Source organism: Onychomys torridus, chromosome 15 (assembly GCF_903995425.1).
Source record: "Onychomys torridus chromosome 15, mOncTor1.1, whole genome shotgun sequence".
Classification (NCBI taxonomy): Eukaryota; Metazoa; Chordata; class Mammalia; order Rodentia; family Cricetidae; genus Onychomys; species Onychomys torridus.
The window spans coordinates 24,345,862-24,364,488 of record NC_050457.1 but is presented as its reverse complement, the minus strand read 5'-3'; the positions used below and the strand labels follow the sequence as shown (position 1 = coordinate 24,364,488).

General features: G+C 43.0%; 1 protein-coding gene across 1 annotated transcript in view; it reads left to right on the top strand.

Moving 5' to 3' along the window:
• Nucleotides 1–16,931, top strand: part of Cdk7 (cyclin dependent kinase 7) — a 31,787-nt gene extending 14,856 nt beyond the window's left edge. Inside the window, exons 8-12 of the mRNA XM_036207125.1 lie at nucleotides 3,613–3,712; nucleotides 6,847–6,933; nucleotides 13,420–13,569; nucleotides 14,835–14,982; nucleotides 16,195–16,931. Coding sequence (XP_036063018.1) covers nucleotides 3,613–3,712; nucleotides 6,847–6,933; nucleotides 13,420–13,569; nucleotides 14,835–14,982; nucleotides 16,195–16,223 — 514 coding nt within the window. The 3' untranslated portion in view covers nucleotides 16,224–16,931. The remainder of the gene's footprint in view (nucleotides 1–3,612; nucleotides 3,713–6,846; nucleotides 6,934–13,419; nucleotides 13,570–14,834; nucleotides 14,983–16,194) is intronic.
• Nucleotides 16,932–18,627: the final 1,696 nt, after the last annotated feature.

Genomic DNA, 18,627 nt, shown 5'->3' with positions numbered 1-18,627 from the left:
GGGTTTTGGGGACCAAATTCGAGTTGACAGGCTTGCATTGCAAGGACATTTATCCAGTGCGTCATTTCACTGGCCCACTTTTCATTTTGTTTTGTGTGACTGAATATCTAACTATGGATATAACGCAGGGTCTTGGGCAAATGTTTTACTTCTTTTGCATATGTAGGAGAGGAGGCACCTATGTGTCTGGAGGCCAAAAGACGTCTTCAGGTGTAGTTCCTTGGTAGCTCTGTGTGTGTGTTCACATATGGGGGGTGCATGTGTTTGGAGGCCAAAGGCTGACATCAAGTGCCTTCTTCAGTCTCTCTCCAGCTTACGTATTACGTATTGAGGCAGAGTCTCTCTCTTGGCCCCAGAGCTTGCTAATTCAGCCAATTTAACTACCTAGGTTGCTCTGGGGATCCCCTGTCTCCATTTCCCTTAGCACAGATGAATCACCAAGATCACCTGGCATTTACATGGATGCTTGGGGTCCAGTACTCTGTTGTGATTCGTGAACAGCAAGCACTTTACGCACTGAGCCATCTCCCTCCACTTTGATCTTTGGGATAGGTCTCTCACTGGGATCTGGGCTCACTGATTAGCTCAGATTTGCCGGCCAGTGAATCCCAGGGTTCCTCCTTTCTGCCTCCCAGCCTTGGAATTAAATGCATGTACTACCATCCCTGGCTTTTTTACATGTGTGCTGGGATCAACCTCAGGCCTTAATGCTCACGTGGGATGTGCAGTGAAAACAAACTGAGCCATCTTTCCCACTCCCACAAGTGCTCTACATCTTAGACACGCACACGCACGCACGCACACATGCACGCGCGCGGGCGAAGAACTTGTTCTGTTTTTGCATTTTAATTAGATAAGCTGCAGCTTCAGTGGCCTTGTATTTCAAATTTATTGGCCCTGTGTTTATTCTGTTTGTCAATACTGATCCTATAGTCTCTGTGTGGATGTAAATTCTCTATGCAAAGCATTAATAGTTGCATTTTATATTATAAAAAATTGTGGCTTTTGTTCATACTTTTGATGTGTCAACAGGCAAAAAAACACACTAAATAAGGACTACAGATTTTTGTTTTGTTTTGTTTTGTGAGACAGGGTTTCTCTGTGTAGCTTTGTGCCTTTCCTGGAACTTACTTGGTAGCCCAGGCTGGCCTCGAACTCACAGAGATCCGCCTGCCTCTGTCTCCCGAGTGCTGGGATTACAGGCGTGCGCCATCATCACCTGGTTAGACTACAGATTTTATAATTCTTGTCATAGTGGCTTTGTTTTTGTTTTTCTTTTCTTTTCTTTTTGGAAATGGTCTCATATAACCCTAGGCAGACCCCAAATGCTCTGTTTATCTAAGGATGACTTTGAACTCCCTACCCACTTCTACCCCATGTTGGAATGATAGATGTGTGTCATCACATCTGGCCTGCCTTTGTTTTGTTTGTTTATTTGGTTGGTTTTGTTTTAGTGTTTTTGTTTTTGTTTTGGAAACAGTTTCTCTTTGTAGCCCTGGCTGTCCTGCAACTCACTCTGTAGATCAGATTGGCCTTGAACTAAGATCCACCTGCTTTTGCCTCCTAAGTGCTGGAACTAAAGTTATGCTTGCATTTATTAATTCCTAAGATTTTCAAGGATCTGAGAAAAATTTCAGAATCTTCCATAAATTATTTTGTTACCTTCTTCCAAATAAATTTTATGAATATCAGTTACGTGACCACACACCCACAAGTAAAAAGTAGGGGCTATGAGTACTGGAAAGATTTCAACAGTTTGATTAATTACCAGAGTGATGAAGCTAATAAAACACAGTGGTAGGGATAAGAACCCTGACTTTAAAGGTTACGGGACCCTTTTTCATGGCATCTCCTAGGCGGTCGGCTGTGTCCAGATGAAGCTGAGTCTCTTCTTCTTAGCTATTGGTTGTCAGGAACTTGTTGAAGTGGATGATGAACCAAAACATACTTTCTGTAAGAAACACATGGCCACAGAAGTTGCTGTTAGTGCCCTGAGTGAAGAGAGGAAGGGTTATGTGGTCTGAATCAGTGATGGGAACAACAAACAAGGTTCTTCCATGACGCAAGGTATCCCGATGCACCACTGAGTGCATCTGCTGTTGAATAAGGGCGTTCTTGGTAGAGACCAAGTAGAATTGGAGGGAGGAAGGGCAAGTCTGTTTGAGGGTCCATCGTCGGTGCCTGTCTGAGTGTTCTCAACTTGATTTATTGTAAAAACAAAAAGAAGGAGGGAAAGGGGTACTCTTGGACTTGAAGGCTACTACTGTGCCTCTGAGGTTGGCGCCCAAAGGAGCTAGCAGATTCTGAAAACATTTTAGTCTCTCTAAAGAAGATGGTGTCGGCCAACATACTGTTTGAAAGCCCAGTGAAGGTAAAGCCCAGGACCAACGTAGTTACCCAGGATTCAGTGTCTTTGTTACTCCACACACCCTACAGCATAAACACGAACGCACTGCTCTGAATAAACAGTACTAAGAAAAATAAGAAGGAAGCTGCAGAAGAAACTTTGGCCAAGAGAATGAAGGATGTCAAAGACTCCAGGAACAGATCTCTAAGAGACATGGGCAGGGTTCTGTGTAGTCCTGGCTGTCCTGGAACTCAGAGATCCACCTACTTCTGCCTCCCGAATGCTAGGATTAAAGGTATGCACCACCACTGCCTGGCTTCAAAAATCAATCTTTAATCATAACAGATAAATGATCAGACCTTTAAAAGATTAATATGAAGAGTTTAGGGGCCAGATGTGTTATCACACTTGAAATCCCAGCACTTTGAATGCAGAGGCAGGAGGATCAAGAATTCAAGGTATGGGTTGGGGATATGGACTCAATGAATCAGAACACTGGCTGCTCTTCCAGAGGTTCCGAGTTCAATTCCCAGCAACTACATGGTGGCTCAAATAGTCTGTGGTGGGATCTGATACCCTCTTCGGTCATCAAGATGTTCTTGCAGATAGAGCACTCACATACATAATATGAATAAATTTAAAAAATTCAAGGGTACCTTAACTATATGATCTTGAGACCAGCCTGGGCTGCCTAAGATCCTGTTTCAAAAACAAAAAAATTAAAATCGGGAAATTTAGGGAAGAATGAGAGAAGGGGAATTGGATGCAAATAGATTTTAGAGAAGTGATATTAGCATGTTAAGAGGAAAAGTCTAGTAGAAAACAAAGAGTTTATAATGGGAAAGTGGAGAGAATTTCAAGAATAGTGTTCTTGAGAATTAGCAAGGCAGGGTGCTTCAGGACTCATGTTCAGTGATCGGGTCTAAAAACATTCAAGGGTAGTTCATCTTTGAACTAGTCCCGTCCCGTCCCATCCCCGTCGTCCCCCCACACACACACCCCAGGTGAGAACCCAGGGCCTTGCGCTTGCTAGGCAAGCACTCTACCACTGAGCTAAATCCCCAATCCCTGTTCATCTTTTAACAATCAGCCTTGTTGGGCTTTAATCCTAGCACTTGGGAGTTGGAGGCCAGCCTGGTCTACATAGTGAGTTCCAGGATATCAGAGCTACTGAGTTGAGACCATGTCTCAAAAGAATAAAATAAAACAAAGCCTTAATAATTGGAGTCTCATATGACAGTATTTCATTTTTTTTTTCCCCCCAGATGGTACCGGGCCCCTGAGTTACTGTTTGGAGCTAGAATGTATGGTGTAGGTGTGGACATGTGGGCTGTTGGCTGTATATTAGCAGAATTGCTTCTAAGGGTAAGTCCTAAATTCATGTATACCCTTAAGTATGGTTAATAAAGGTCTCATAATTTTCTAGGAATTACCTTTTCATTGTAATCCTACAGCAAGAAATTGATAAGCAAAGTCAGCTTGTTAAATAAAAGTTTCAACAGGTTATGATGGCACATATTATAATCCTAGGATGTGGGAGGCTGAGGCAGAAGATCAATATGAGTTCAAGACTAGCCTGGATTACATAGTAAAATTCTGTCTCACAAAACAAAGCCTCAGTGACTTGGGAAGAAGCAGAAAAATTAAGAATTTGAGGCCAGTCATGTATAGGTATTTTCACATTGCTATGACAAAATACTGACAACTCACAATGAGGAACAGTGGCTTTGTTTTGGTTCACAGCGTGAGTGTAGAGTCCATTTTAGCAGAGAAGTCATGGCCACGGAAGCTCGAGAAGCTCTTTATTTAGTCCAGGATTTACAATGGTGCCATCCACATTAGGATGGGCCTTTCCTCCCCAATGCAAGTGTAACAACTCTGCAGGGGAGCAGTTACAGCTCTGCTGAGTAGGAAAGTCACAACTCAGCTCCACTAGCGGAAAGTTTCCCCAGCCAAAGGGTTGCAGCTCTGCTCTGCTCTGCTCTGGTGAGCAGTTGGGCTCCACTTGGTGTGTCATACCACAAGAGAAACCTCACTCGAGATTTATTGAGAAGGCAGAATCCAGGAGGAGGGTGGCTGCCTCTAGGGTGAGAAGGAGCAGCAAACTGAACAGAGTACAGAGCTTACATGGGATTGGGGGGGGGGGGGCTCCAGGGGGGTTTGGATTTTTGTGGCCTGATTCTGGGGCAACATCAGGGATTGGTAGGATTTCAAGCCCAGGTCCTGGGGTCAATTAGGGTCAGGGTGTTTTTCCTTGACCCTTTTCACTCTGTAAGAAACTCCCTTACAGTTACCTGAGGTTTGTTTTCCTGGTGATTCTAAATTCTATCAAGCTGACAAAATTAACCATCACAAAGGCTGGAAAATAACTCAGTTGCTAAAATGTTTTCTGCACAAGCGTGAGACATTTCTGAATTCTTTCTACTAGAGCTTGTACCAACTCTGGGCCCAGTTAGAAAACAAACCACGCCATTAATCCCAGCACTTGGGAGGCAGAGCCAGGCGGTTCTCTGTGAGTACAAGCCCAGGCTTGTCTGCTCATCGAGATCCAGGACAGGCACCAAAACCACATGGAGAAACCCTGTCTCAAAAAGAAAGAAAGAAAGAAAGAGAGAAAGAAAGAAAGAGAGAGAGAGAGAGAGAGAGAGAGAGAGAGAAGAAAGAAAGAAAGAAAGAAAAAGAAAGAAAGAAAGAAAACAAACCACACGATAATTTGTTCAGGAACATTTAAGAATATACAAGGTGTGGTGGCTTAGACCTGTAATCCCAGCACTTGGAGGCTGAGGCAGGGAGAATCACCTTTGGTTTAAAGTTAGCCTGCGAGTGAGACTCTTCCACTCAATCCCCTACCCTTTTTCCTCACTCACAGCCGTAGTGGGATGGGGACAGTGAAGGGTTGACTAATAAATAAGTGAACTAATCCTAGGGATATCAGATATAAGCACCAGTCACGATTGCCCACCACTGAGATCATCCAGGGAAGAATTCATTCCAGGGGTGGAATCTAGATAGACACTGTTCAAAGGCACAGCTGAGAATTGGATGGCAAAAATCTACTTTTGGAGGGCTGGACAGATGACTTAGCACTTAAGAGGACCCAGGACCCAGCACCTGGTGCATAGTAGCTCATAATCCCTGTAACTCCACTTCCAGGGACTCTGACACCCTCTTCTAGCCCCCGAGGGTGTCAGGCATGAGCGTGTTACACAGACATACATGCAAGCACATGCTTACACATAGGGAAGAATAAAACGAATTTTTAAAAACCTGTTTGGAATCGATTGGAAATCTGCTCTAGGCCACTGAGGGAAGCTCTTCAAAAAGTGTATGTGTAGTGCATTGCCCCGGCCAGCGGGGTGTCAACGGGGCCACCAATCCTGTGGGAGAGAATGGAAGGACAGGGCGACACAAAGAGACAGCAGCAAGACAGTATTCTGATCAAGCCGCCAATCTTTATTGTTCTCCACATGGTTTATATAGCATAAGGGGGGAAGGGGCAGGAAGGAGGGAAAGGGAAAAGGGGCATGTAGAACATGGAAGGGGTGCAAGACGTGTGAGGCAGATAGTGCACCTGTGAGACATCGGCTAAGGTCACTGGTCAGGGGCAGTATATTCTGTTGCTAGGCTGCCTGACCCTGGAATGCTCTTTACGTTCGGTTGTCATGGCACCTGACTGTGGGATGTTCTCTTGTCTTGGGAGGCCTCTGGTTACTGCTCTGGGAAGGGGCTTATGAGTTGTTCTTTGGTTTAGCTAGTGCTTTCTATGGTTCATGTTTGGTTCCTGACATCTTGGTCCCTAACAGTGCATGATGGGAAATTCCCAAAACAATCAATAAAGCATTATGTTATTTAAAAAAAAAAAAAAAGGTGTCGGGGGCTGGAGAGATGGCTCAGGTTAAGAGCACAGACTGCTCTTCCAGAGGTCCTGAGTTCAATTCCCAGCAACCACATGGTAGCTTATAGACCATCTGTAATGAGATCTTGTGCCCTCTTCTGGCCTGCAGTCATGCAGGCTGTATACATAATAAATAAATCTTTAAAAAAAAAAAAAAGTGTCAGTGCACCTCCTGGAAGTTGCCCAGCTCTGCCTTTTACAGAGAGGGAGGAGAAGGTGAGTTTGGACTGAAAAGGACTAAGTTGATATGGAAATCAGTGATTTTTCACAGCTTTTAAAAGCTGTTTTAGCTCTTTCCAGCCCTGTTGAAGTAAGTTTTTAATTGTTGCAGAGTTTGGCTTTGGGTTTTAGTAGTTTTTTTTAGATTTATTTACTGGTATATTCTATATATCAATGCTCTATGCATGATGGAAGAGGCCATCAGATCCCCCATGAGGTTGCTGGGAATTGAACTCAGGACCTTTGGAAGAGCAGCCAGTGCTTTTAACCTCTGAGCCATCTCTCCAAACCTGAGTTTAATTTTTTTATTATAACTTTTTGTAGCATTATTTATGTATCTACTCTCAATAAATGTCTGTTTGAAATGTCTATTTCTTAATTTCAGGTTCCTTTTTTGCCTGGAGATTCAGACCTTGATCAGCTAACAAGAATATTTGAAACTTTGGGTACACCAACTGAAGAACAGTGGCCTGTAAGCCTTTATGCTTTCTCTTTGAAATGCAGTTAGGATCCTATAAAGTTAGTTTGCTGTATCTGAGTAGCTGTATGGCTAAGGAAGAAAATAATTAATTTTTCGGTGCTAGAGTTCTAAAGGACCAAGACCTTTCCCATGCTGGATAAGTGCTCTGTCACTGAACCAACTTGAAAAGTATCCTCTTAGGTGGGCATGGTAGCACATACTTACAGTCTCAAAGATCTTTGAGAATTCAAGGCCATGCTGGTTAACATATGAGTTCCAGACCACTTGAGCTATGTACTAAGGTCCTGTGTTAATCCCAACAATGAGAATTGAAAGACCCCCGGAGAGGTCTCCCCTCAGGAGAGACCCCCGGCTCAAGGAGCACGCAGCGACCACGGATCAGATGCAACAGCACGAGGTTTATTTAAACACAGGTACCTGGGGCAACCAAGTCTCTCGGAAAACTTGTGCGCCTCTGGGTTGGTAAGATGGGTTTTTATAGCAAGAAGCGCGGGAAAGCATTAGTCAAAGGGTTCTGATTGGATAATTTAAACAAGGCGCGAATGGTTACAAAGCTCTGATTGGACAATTCAAGTGAGGCGCGAATAGTCAAAGGGTTCTAATTGGACAAAGCTCTGTCAAAGTGAGGCGCGAATAGTCAAAGGGTTCTAATTGGACAAAGCTCTGATTGGACAATTCAAAGTGAGGCGCGAATAGTCAAAGGGTTCTAATTGGACAAAGCTCTGTCAAAGTGAGGCGCGAATAGTCAAAGGGTTCTAATTGGACAAAGCTCTGATTGGACAATTCAAAGTGAGGCGCGAATAGTCAAAGGATTCTAATTGGACAAAGCTCTGTCAAAGTGAGGCGCGAATATATGAGCATAAATCAAATGGGGCGTGAACTCAGGCTCAGGGCGGTTTGTGGGTTTTTCCCTTGGTAACTAGATATGTGTGTTGACTCAACCCCTATCTAGAATTCCAGCTGCTCTGGCCCTCCCGCACTGACGCCAGGCAGTCTGCCCCTGACATCCTGCTTATCTATCGGCTATCTGGGCTGCGGTGGGGCCATTCTATTTCCTGGAACTGTCTTTTGTTCCCTTATAAGCCTTGCAAACATAGCATTACTATAGGGGTGCCGGGGGGTCTTTCAGAATAAGACCACTACAATATGAGTCAGATTATAAACAAGCTTGATTTTATCGGGATGTACCAAGAGCCAGTGACTGCCTCCTAAATCGGGTTAAAGAGAGCAGCCCTGTATCCACCTCCTGGGCCCCTTTCAAGGAGTAAAACCATGAGTAGTTTTACAGAAGGGACACACTGGGGCAATCAGGAAATATAAAAAAAAGTATCGAAGAACATCCTGTGGTCACCCACCACGTGATCAGGGAGGGTCAGGGAGAGTTAGGGTATTCTCAAGAACAAATCAAGGTCATGGTTGGGGTAGGTCAGGTTCCAGGAAACAATTCTCACAGTAAATAGAAACTTACTTTTATTAGCTCCTGCCTTTAAAATGGGGTCAGGCAGGGTCCTCATCTGTCTCACAAAAGTAAATAAATAAAAATAAATTACCCTCATCATGAAACTGCAGATGACAGAGAAAGGAAAACATTAAAATTGTGACCTGCACCCCAGTATCGACTCCGGGTTCGTCGCTGCCCTCAGCTGATGGGTCCTGAGTGTGCACTCTCAAGCGTAGGGCAGAACTACCTTGTCTGTCATCCATCCGTTCTCTAAAAGGTGAGGGCTTGGGACGTGCCCCATGAGACTGGACGCGCTCAAGGCTCCCTCACTGAAAGTAACAGGCTCGCTCTGTTGCTGCTCTCTAATCCTTTGCTTTTCCACAACTGGGCTTTCTTTTTAATTGAGACAGTTTGCGGTTGTTTTGTTTTGGTTTGGTTTTTGGTGTGGTATTCATCAGATTGAGGCAGTTTCTGACTACCTAACTCTAGCTGGCCTTGGACCACCAGAGACCCAGCTACTGCTGCTTCTCCAGTGCTGGGATTAAAATGGTGTGCCACCATGCTGTGCTGACCTTTTCTTTTTCTGATGGCTGAATAATGCTCTCCTTTATGGAGATTTATGTTAGTTACCTACTATCTAGATAATCTAAGTATATTTATTGTATTATTAGTACAATTTAACTATTTCTTATCATCATCTTATTCCAAAAAATGATTGATATATCTATCTCTCAAGTCCCAGCTACTAAGAGAATGATCCAAGAGGATTGCTTGAGCTCAAGATTTTGAAGCCAGCCTGAGCAAGACCCATCTCTTTTTAAAGAAAAAGATACTGATTGTAAATTGCTAAATTACATATTACAGTTTAGTGATCTACTATAATGCTAGGTGTAGAGGTACACACCTTTAATCCTAGCACTCAGAGGCCGAGGTAGGAGAATCACTGAGTTTTAGGCCAGTTTAGTCTACATAGCAAGCTTCAGGATAGCTGGGATGACATAGAGAGACTGTCTCAAAAAAATGGGGGGGGGGGGCAGGAGGAGGGAGGACAGGGGAATCCCTGGCTGATATGTAAAATTAAAAATTAAATTATATATAAAAAAAATCAGCCGGGCAGTGGTGGCACACGCCTTGAATCCCAGCACTCGGGAGGCAGAGGCAGGCGGATCTCTGTGAGTTCGAGTCCAGGCTTGGCTACAAAGTGAGTTCCAGGAAAGGTGCAAAGCTACACAGAGAAACCCTGTCTCAAAAAGAAAACAAAACAAAACAAAACAAAAATCATCTTGGACCAGCAAGTTGTTCCTCAGGGACATGTACCTGAGAAGGGAGGAATAGGGGATGAGAAATAAAGAAGATGGGAAAGTTAGGGGTCAAGAGCCTTGCACAAGTTGATGACTTAGGTGAGCAAGTTAATTAAGTTCAGCATCTATAGTTTTGGGGGGGTGAAAATGGGGAGACAGGAGATGGGACAGAATCAGCAGAAAGCCATCGTACAGTTGGACAAAGTCAGCAGGAAACTAGTCAGGTAATGTTGTTCCAACAGAACATAGGATATCTCCAGTGAATTCCGGACTGAGTACTCAATGGCCTTGGTACTGACGTCTCCTGGTTCTTCAGGGCTTTAAAATCAAGTTCCCAAGAACTGAAACCTTAAGTCCTTTGAGGCTGGCCCCAGCCCCAGGATGGACATGTGTCTTTTCCTCGGGGCCTCTGAGAAAGCACTGGGTTCACCTGGCTTTCAGTAACAATTGCAGCAATCTGTCACCACTTACTCAGATTCTCTATTTGTTTATTTTGGTTTTTCAAGAAAGGGTTTCTTTGTGTAGCCTTGGCTGTCCTAGAACTAGCTCTGTAGAACAGCCTGGTCTCAAAATTACAGAGATCCTCCTGCCTCTGCCTTGAGTGATGGGATTAAAGGATGTGCCATCACTGCCTGGCATTTACTCAGATTCTTCTTTCCCTCCATTATTTACTTACTTACTTATTTGTTTGTTTGTTTATTCTATTATCAACTTGATACAGTACAAATTCTTATCCTAATAGTGAAATGTTTCACTGAGGCTTGCCCAGTAACTGAGTAAAACCAAAACTTATTATAAGCCACAGTCATCCTAGGGTCCCCCCTGCTATGTAGCCTCCTGGTTCTGTGGGCTGCAGTCTGATTGTTCTTTACTTTATATTTAGAATCCACTTATGAGTGAGTACAGACCATGTTTGTCCTTCTGGGTTTGGGTTACCTCACTCAGGGATGATATTTTCTAGTTCTATCCATTTGCCTGCGAATTTCATGCTGTCATTGTTTTTCTCTGCTGAATAGTACTCCATTGTGTATATGTACCACATTTTCTTAATCCATTCTTCAGTTGACAGGCATCTAGGTTGTTTCAAGATTCTGGATATTATGAATAGTGCTGCTATGAACATAGTTGAGCATGTATCTTTGTGGTATGATTGAGCATTCCTTGGGTATATGCCCAAGAGTGGTATGGCTGGGTCTTGGCTTACTCAGATACTTGAGGTTGAAGGATTTTCTTTTTTTTTGGTTTTTTAAGACAGGGTTTCTCTGTGTAGCTTTGCGCCTTTCCTGGAACTCACTTGGTAGCCCAGGTTGGCCTCGAACTGACAGTGATCTGCCTGGCTCTGCCTCCCGAGTGCTGGGATTAAAGGCTTGCGCCACCACTGCCCGGCGAGGTTGAAGAACTTTTGACTTTCCATTCCCATTGTAGCGCCAGTGCTGTGGGATGTCTTTCTGTACGCTGTGAATATCTGATTGGTTGATAAATAAAGCTGCATTGGCCTGTGGCAAGGCAGGATAAGGTTAGGCAGTACAGTCGAACTGAAGACAAGGAAGGGTGGAGTCGAGAGAGACGCCAGCCTGCTGCCCAAGGAGAAGCAAGATGCCCACAGACCAGTAACGCCACGGCCACTTGGCAACATATAGATGAATAGAAATGGGTTGAGTTAAGTTGTAAGAGCTAGCTACTGAGAAGCCTGAGCCTGACCACCACAGGGCAGGACTGGTTACAACCAATGAGGGAGGAGAACAGAAAGTCTTTAAATAGACAGGACGCACAGAAGTAGGTCTCTTGCGGAGAGGAGGAACCGCAGAAGCAGTGAAGGGTAAGGTTTTCTGCTTTGGCTCTGACCTCGTGGTTTTTAACTCTGCAACTGGCTCTGTGTTTCTTATTTAACAAGCAGGATACATCTACACACCCCAGGTTCCGAGGAGCAAATAAATATTAGAAAAATGAATCTTAGGGGGCTGTGGACATGGCTTAGTGGTTAAGAGTGCTTACTGCCCAAGCATGAGGACCTGAATTTGAATATCCAGCACCGTTACAAAACCAACAACAACACAAAACCCAGTTGTAGCATGCCTGTGGCTCCACTGCTGTAGAAGACAGGCTAGGAGGATTCCTGGGGCTTGCTGGCTACTAGCCTAACTCTAGGTTCAGTCAGAGACCTGTCTCCTCAGCTTCAGACACACATATATACCACACACATTCTTGTACCCCTCCGTCACCAAAATCAATAAGAAAGGAAAGTGAACATTTAAAACCAGATTCTTATGTTCTTGTTAAAACTGTAACTGAAGTATCTAAGACTAAAATTAATATCCAACTGATTTCTTTTTTGTCATTTTGTAATTTCCTAATTGAGTTTTTTTGTGTTTTGGTTTATTTGGGGATTGATTGATTATTTGATTGATTGGGACCTACAATTTAAGGTCTTCCTGCCTTGGTCTCTGGAGTGGTAGGATTATAGGTATGCGTTACCATGCCGTTCTAAGCTGTCCTTGTCCTGTGTGTGTGTCTACATGCTACAGCACTGTTTTCTCAAAAAGACTCAACAGAGCTCCTTTATGCCTTTTCAGAACTATGCTTGACAGATAGATAGGGATCTCTGGGTTTTCTGTGTGCTCCATTGATCCCTATCTGTCCTTCAGTCAGTACCATACAGTTGCTCTTTTGGGTCTTAAAATAGGTACATAAAGCAATTCCCACTTTTTTTGTTTGTTTGTTTGTTTGTTTTGTTTTTCGGGACAGGGTTTCTCTGTAGCTTTGGAGCCTGTCCTGGACTAGCTCTGTAGACCAGGCTGGCCTTGAACTCACAGAGATCCACCTGCCTCTGCCTCCCGAGTGCTGGGATTACAGGCGTGCGCCGACACTGCCCGGCCAATTCCCACTTTTTTATTTTTGAAAATGGTTTCAACTAACTAGTCCTTTACTTCTCTATATAAGATTCAGAATAATTGGTTTGCATATGTAATTTGTCAAGCAAGATTTTAACCCTGTTTTCTGGAGAATCACTTCTTTCCTGTCTTCAATCTCTGAAACCATAAACATTTCTCATATTTTATATAGATATTTATTTCATCGGCATTTTGCAGCTTTCAGTACATATTCTCAACCAAATATTTTCCTTTTTGACATAATTATAAAGTATTGTGTGCTCCTTTTGTTTGTTTGTCTTTTTTTTTTTGTTTTTTTAAGATTTATTACATATATAGTGTTCTTTCTGCCTGCCTGCATCCCTGCAGGCCAGAAGAGGGCACCAGATCTCATTACAGATGGTTGTGAGCCACCATGTGGTTACTGGGAATTGAACTCAGGACCTCTGGAAGAGCAGCCAGTGCTCTTAATCCCTGAGCCACCTCTCCAGCCCTGTTTGTTTGTTTTTCAAGACAGGATTTCTCTGTGTAACTGTCCTGGCTGTCCTGGAACTTGCTTTGTAGACCAGGCTGGCCCTGAGCTCAGAGAGATCCAGCTGCCTTTACCTCCCAAGCTCAGCTAAATATTGTGTTTTCTGTTCTGGTGTTTGCTAGTATATGGAACTATGATTTCTAAGTGTATTTATATTATATTTATGTCTTACAGCCTTTATAGGTTACAATTCCAGTTTGTTTTTTCCCCTTAAATAGTTTTCTTAGAATTTTCTACACAGATTATTTGACAGGTCATATTTTGTTTCTTTGTTCCATTTCTGTGTCTCAGAATCCTTTACTTAAATTTGAACTGTAAAAATCTGTTTTTCAGGACATGTGTAGTCTTCCGGATTACGTGACCTTTAAGAGTTTCCCGGGGATCCCACTGCAGCACATCTTCATTGCAGCAGGAGATGACTTGCTTGATCTCATCCAAGGCTTGTTCTTATTCAATCCGTGTACTAGAATTACTGCATCCCAGGTACTTACTTTAGGAAACCCAAGGATCATCTTCTTGGCAGCATTAATAAAACTCAAATGTCTAAAATTTTCTAATATCTTTTAAATACCAGGAAGATGTATATCTTAAGTATATATATTTGTGTGCTTTCCTCTAAGCTGTAAACACTGTCCAGGCAGGTTTTTACATCTAAGAGTTTACACTGGCTTAGGGGGTGTGTGTGTTTTCACTCAAACTGTTATATTTCAGATGAGCATTTTCTTCTTCTTTTCCTTTTTTTTTTTTTTATTCTTTTTAAGGCAGGGGTTTCTCAATGTAGCTCTGGCTGTCCTGGAACTCACTCTGTAGACCAGGCTGGCCTCAAGCTCACAGAGATCTGCCTTCCTCTCCCTCCTGAGTACTGGGATTAAAGGTGTGTGCTACTGCCGCCCAGCTTGGTTTTTTGTTTTTGTTTTTGTTTTTGTTTTTGTTTTGAGAGAGAGAGTGTGTGTGTGAATATGGGTGGGTACAAAAGAACTGGGACGAGTTGGGAAAGAGGAAAGAAAATGGTCAAAATATGTTATAGTCTAAAAAATTTTTTAAATGGGAAATTCGTAATCTTGCCTCTGCCTCCCAACTGCTAGATATAGATATAGATATAGATATGTGGCACCATGCCTTGACTCTTAGAGAAGTATCTAGAGTGATTAAACTACTGTGGCTGTTGGATAGTACTAGTATTTATAAATAGGTATTAGTTGACAAACTTGTCCTTTGAGAGGAAACCACTTATATAAATATTGTAAATTCTGGGACAGCATATTCTAAGTGGTTAATAGAAACCTTGGATTGGCCTGAGAAACCTTCACCCATTTGCAATGGACTCTTGTGTTTGTAATTCACTGGTTCCAGTACAGTCAGTGGCGTAGAAACACGGAAAGGAGAGAGCCTCCTTCCTCCTCCAGTGACAGCGGCAGCCAGTTGTAGGGTGCTGTTGTGCATTTCTAGTGATGACAACCACATACTTGATGTTGAGTCTTTGTTTGGGGACATGGGGTATTTACATACTGTTTTTAGTGCTGCCCACAATTTCGGGTTAGATTTTCCTACATAGAGGACAAACATTTAAAGCACCGCTGCTGGCTGACCATGCCTGTCATCCCAGCACTCAGAACAAGCAGGAGGAGTGTTCCAGGTGAGAGGCCAGCCTGGTTTACATGCCAAGTACACACCAGCCAGTGCTCTAGTTAGGCTTGTCTCAAAACAGAAGACTAAGCTCGCCTTTCTGGTTTCTTTTCTCTGAAAAGGCACTGAAGACAAAGTACTTCAGCAATCGTCCAGGACCAACCCCTGGATGCCAGCTCCCAAGACCAAACTGTCCAGCGGAGGCCCTGAAGGAACAGTCAAATCCATCCGTGGCAACCAAACGAAAAAGAACAGAGGCCTTAGAACAAGGTAAAGATCCCCATTGGGAAAAACAAACAAAACAATGACATGACATCAGAAAGCTCTAAATAGTTCATGTATAGCCAGTGACTGGAAGCCAGTTAAGAATGGAGCTGTGGAGCTGTTGAAACTGTGTGAGATAAAAGTCCTCTTTTCCTTCAACTGAGGATACTTCAGACACTTTAGAGTAGACCTCAGACTTCTAAGAGGATCCATGAGTGCCTTCCCCTCCTCCTCCCCCATTTTTTTTTTTATAATAAACTTTTGTGTGGCTAGCTGTGAATATGTGCCGTGTGTGTGTGTGTGTGTGTGTGTGTCTGTGTGTGTCTGTGTGTGTCTGTGTGTCTGTGTGCCAGTGCCAGAAGAGGGCTTCAGATAGTGCACTGCATGCTGGGAACCACTGACCCCTGTTTTGTTTTGTTTTGTACACAGGCTCTTAGTATGTATCTCTGACTGGCCTCTAACTCACTCTGTAGACCAGGCTGGCCTTAAACTTTCAAGATCCACCAGCCTCTGCCTCTTGAGTGCTAGGACTAAATATATCTTCAGCACATCCAGCTTCTTCAAGTTTTCCGTTTTGCGGGGAGGGGCTTTGAGACAGCGTTTCTCTGTGTATCCCTGACTGTCCTGGAACTCGGACATTCCCCTGCCTCTGCCTCCAAGTGCTAGGATTAAAGGCATGTGCCACCACGGCACCAATTTTTGTTTTGTTTTGTTTTTGTCTTTCAAGGATAGAGTTTCCTTGTGTGTGTAGCCCTGGAACTTGCTCTTTAGACCAGGCTGGCCTCAAATTCAGATATCTGCCAGCCTCAGCCGCCTGCGTCTTGAGATTAAAGATGTGTATCACCCATCAAGAACAATTTTTTGTTTTTTAACTATGTTGTTTTTTAAATTTTTATTATTTAGTTTTGTATGTATGAGTGTTTTATTTTCATGTATGTCTGTGTACCATGTGTCCAGTACCTGTGAGGGCCAGAAGAGGGCATCAGATCCCAGCGACTGGAGTTAGAGTTTTGAGCTGCTGTGTGTGCTGTGGCTGTTGAACCCAGGTCCTCTGGGAGACCAGTAATGCTCTTAACTGCTGAGCCAGCTCTCTAGCCATCTGTCCAGTCGTCTGTCCAGCCATCTTACGAGTATTGGGTTCATGTTTAACAGTTGCCTGTAAGTCAGGTAATGGTGTTGAGATGCAGTGAGTAAACAACCTTTTTGTTTTCCTTTCAGGAATACTGCCCAAGAAGCTAATCTTTTAGTTACAGCGAACAATGGACAGTTTTTCACTGCTGAAAGAAATAAGCTGAAAGGCAAATAATGGAAAGAAAATAGGGAGCATTAAATGCCATAGAAGAGAACTTGTAAATATTCTACACATGTAAAATATGTAAAACTATGGGTTATTTTTATTAAATGTATTTTAAAATAAAATATTTGTGATTTATGATTAGAGTACACAAATAAGTTCAGTTCTCTGAAATGTAATTCACAGTGTATTAGGGGAGGCTTAGTATGTAATTACTGGTTATTCTGCAGCTCTGGAGGATACATCACCTCAAATTCACTATGAATAGTACTTAAAACAGAAAAACACTGTTAGCAGTTTTGCCACTACTTAACCCCATTACCCAATCTAAATAGACTTGAGAAATAAAACTGACACCTCCCCTCAATACTCCCCCACTGGAACTCACTGTGATCCTCCTGCCTCAGAGCCTGAGTTGCTTTATTTATTCTGGCATGTATCACCATGACCCTTTAATTCTTTGTATTCCACTCCTTTTTACCCTTATCAAGGAAATGTCTTTGGGTAAACTTGTGTTTATGATTCCATGGTTTTATACTGTCACCATGGAGAACTCTATTTCACCTTAAGGTAGCACACAGCTTTGATCCTAGCAGTAAAGGCAAGTGAATCTTTGAGAGTTTGAGGCTAGCCTGGTCTGCGTACTGAGTTCCAGGCCAGCAAGGGCTACAAAGTACAACCCTGTCTCAAAAAACAAACAAAAAAGACTACTAAATATTTTTTGTTTGTTTTTTGTTTTTTGCTTAGAAACTTCCTTTCCATATCAATAAATATGAATTTAGTTGATTTCGTTACCATATAATAATGTGTTGTAAATAATGCTATTTACCTGTGCTTTGTTTACAGAATATTATTTTTCTATTGTTGTATAAAGTTTATTATAAAAATAGTATGAGGGTTGGGGATTTAGCTCAGTGGCAGAGCGCTTGCCTAGCAAGCACAAGGCCCTGGGTTTGATCCTCAGCTCAAAAAAAAAAATAAAATAAAATAGTATGAATTGTGAGGCATAGTGGCTTTTTAGGATAACCCTTTAGTTCCAGGACTTGGGAGACAGAGACAGGTAGATCTCTGAGTTCAAGACCAGCCTGGTCTACAGAGTGAGTTCCAGGGCTACATAGTGATAACCTTTCTCAAGAAAAAGAACCCAAATTTAGGTGTAGCTTAGTGTAGAGAGTTTTCCCAGCATATATGAGCCCCTGGTTTCTGTACCTGGCACTGTAAAATAAATGATTCAGATCTGTAGTTCTTAGGTGAGGTAACTAGCTAGCATGGCTCAACTTCCTTAAGAGTTTCAGCAAGACTAAAGCAAGATGTTGGATCACATGAGCTTTTTTTTTTTTTTAATGTGCATGGGTGTTTTGTCTACATGTGTGTCTATGTAATATGTGCATTCCTGGTGCCCATGGAGGCCAGAAAATGGCATTAGATCCCCTGGAACTGGAATTATGTGTGGTTATGAGCCACCATGAGGGTGCTGGAAATCAAACCTAGGTCCTCTAGAAGATCAGCCAGTGCCTGACTACTAAGTCGACACTCCAGCCCCACATGAACTTCCTGTATGGGAGGTTTGGGAGAGCAGAACTTCACTCCTGGTGTGCATTCTCCTTGAGTCCCGTGAGGGTTCATAAAATAAGATTGATAGAAACTTCACAGAAGAAAACTGTACAAATTTATTGTATAAGTTTACATAGGGCAGACTTGCATACAACTGATAGGGACTAGTAGCTGGATGCTCACTTGAGGGTCACATGACCCACCCCATCCTCCCTTCTAAGAGGGAAGGCGCACAGTCACAGCCAGCTAGACTCCTGCAGATGTCAGTGGTTTGGTACAGAAGATAGTCCTGTCCTGCAGCTACTAAGAGAGACTCTTAACAAAGTAAAAGAAGGCCTAGAGTCAGTTCTCAGCACCCACCAGGGCAGCCCTCAACTACTTGTAACTCCAGCTCCAGAGAATCTGCTGCCCTCTTCTGGCCCCTCAGGGATCTGCACTCATACGCATACATGCATACATAAAGAGAAACCTTTATTTTATTTTGAGACAAGGTTTCACTGTGTAATCCTAGCTAGCCCTGAACTTGGTATGAGAGAGCTGCCTGCTTCTGCCTTCAGAGTTCTGGGATTAAAGGCGTACACCACCATACCTGGCCCCAATAAATCTTTAAAAGGGAAAAAAAAAAAAAAGGTTCCTGACTAGTTAGCTGTATAAAGATAAATTCCCATAGGACTTTAATTTCATTTTAAAATCTTTTCTCACTGGGTGGTGCTGGCGCACACCTTTAATCCTAGCACTTGGGAGGCAGAGGCAGGCGGATCTCTGTGAGTTTGAGGCCAGCCTGGGCTACCAAGTGAATACCA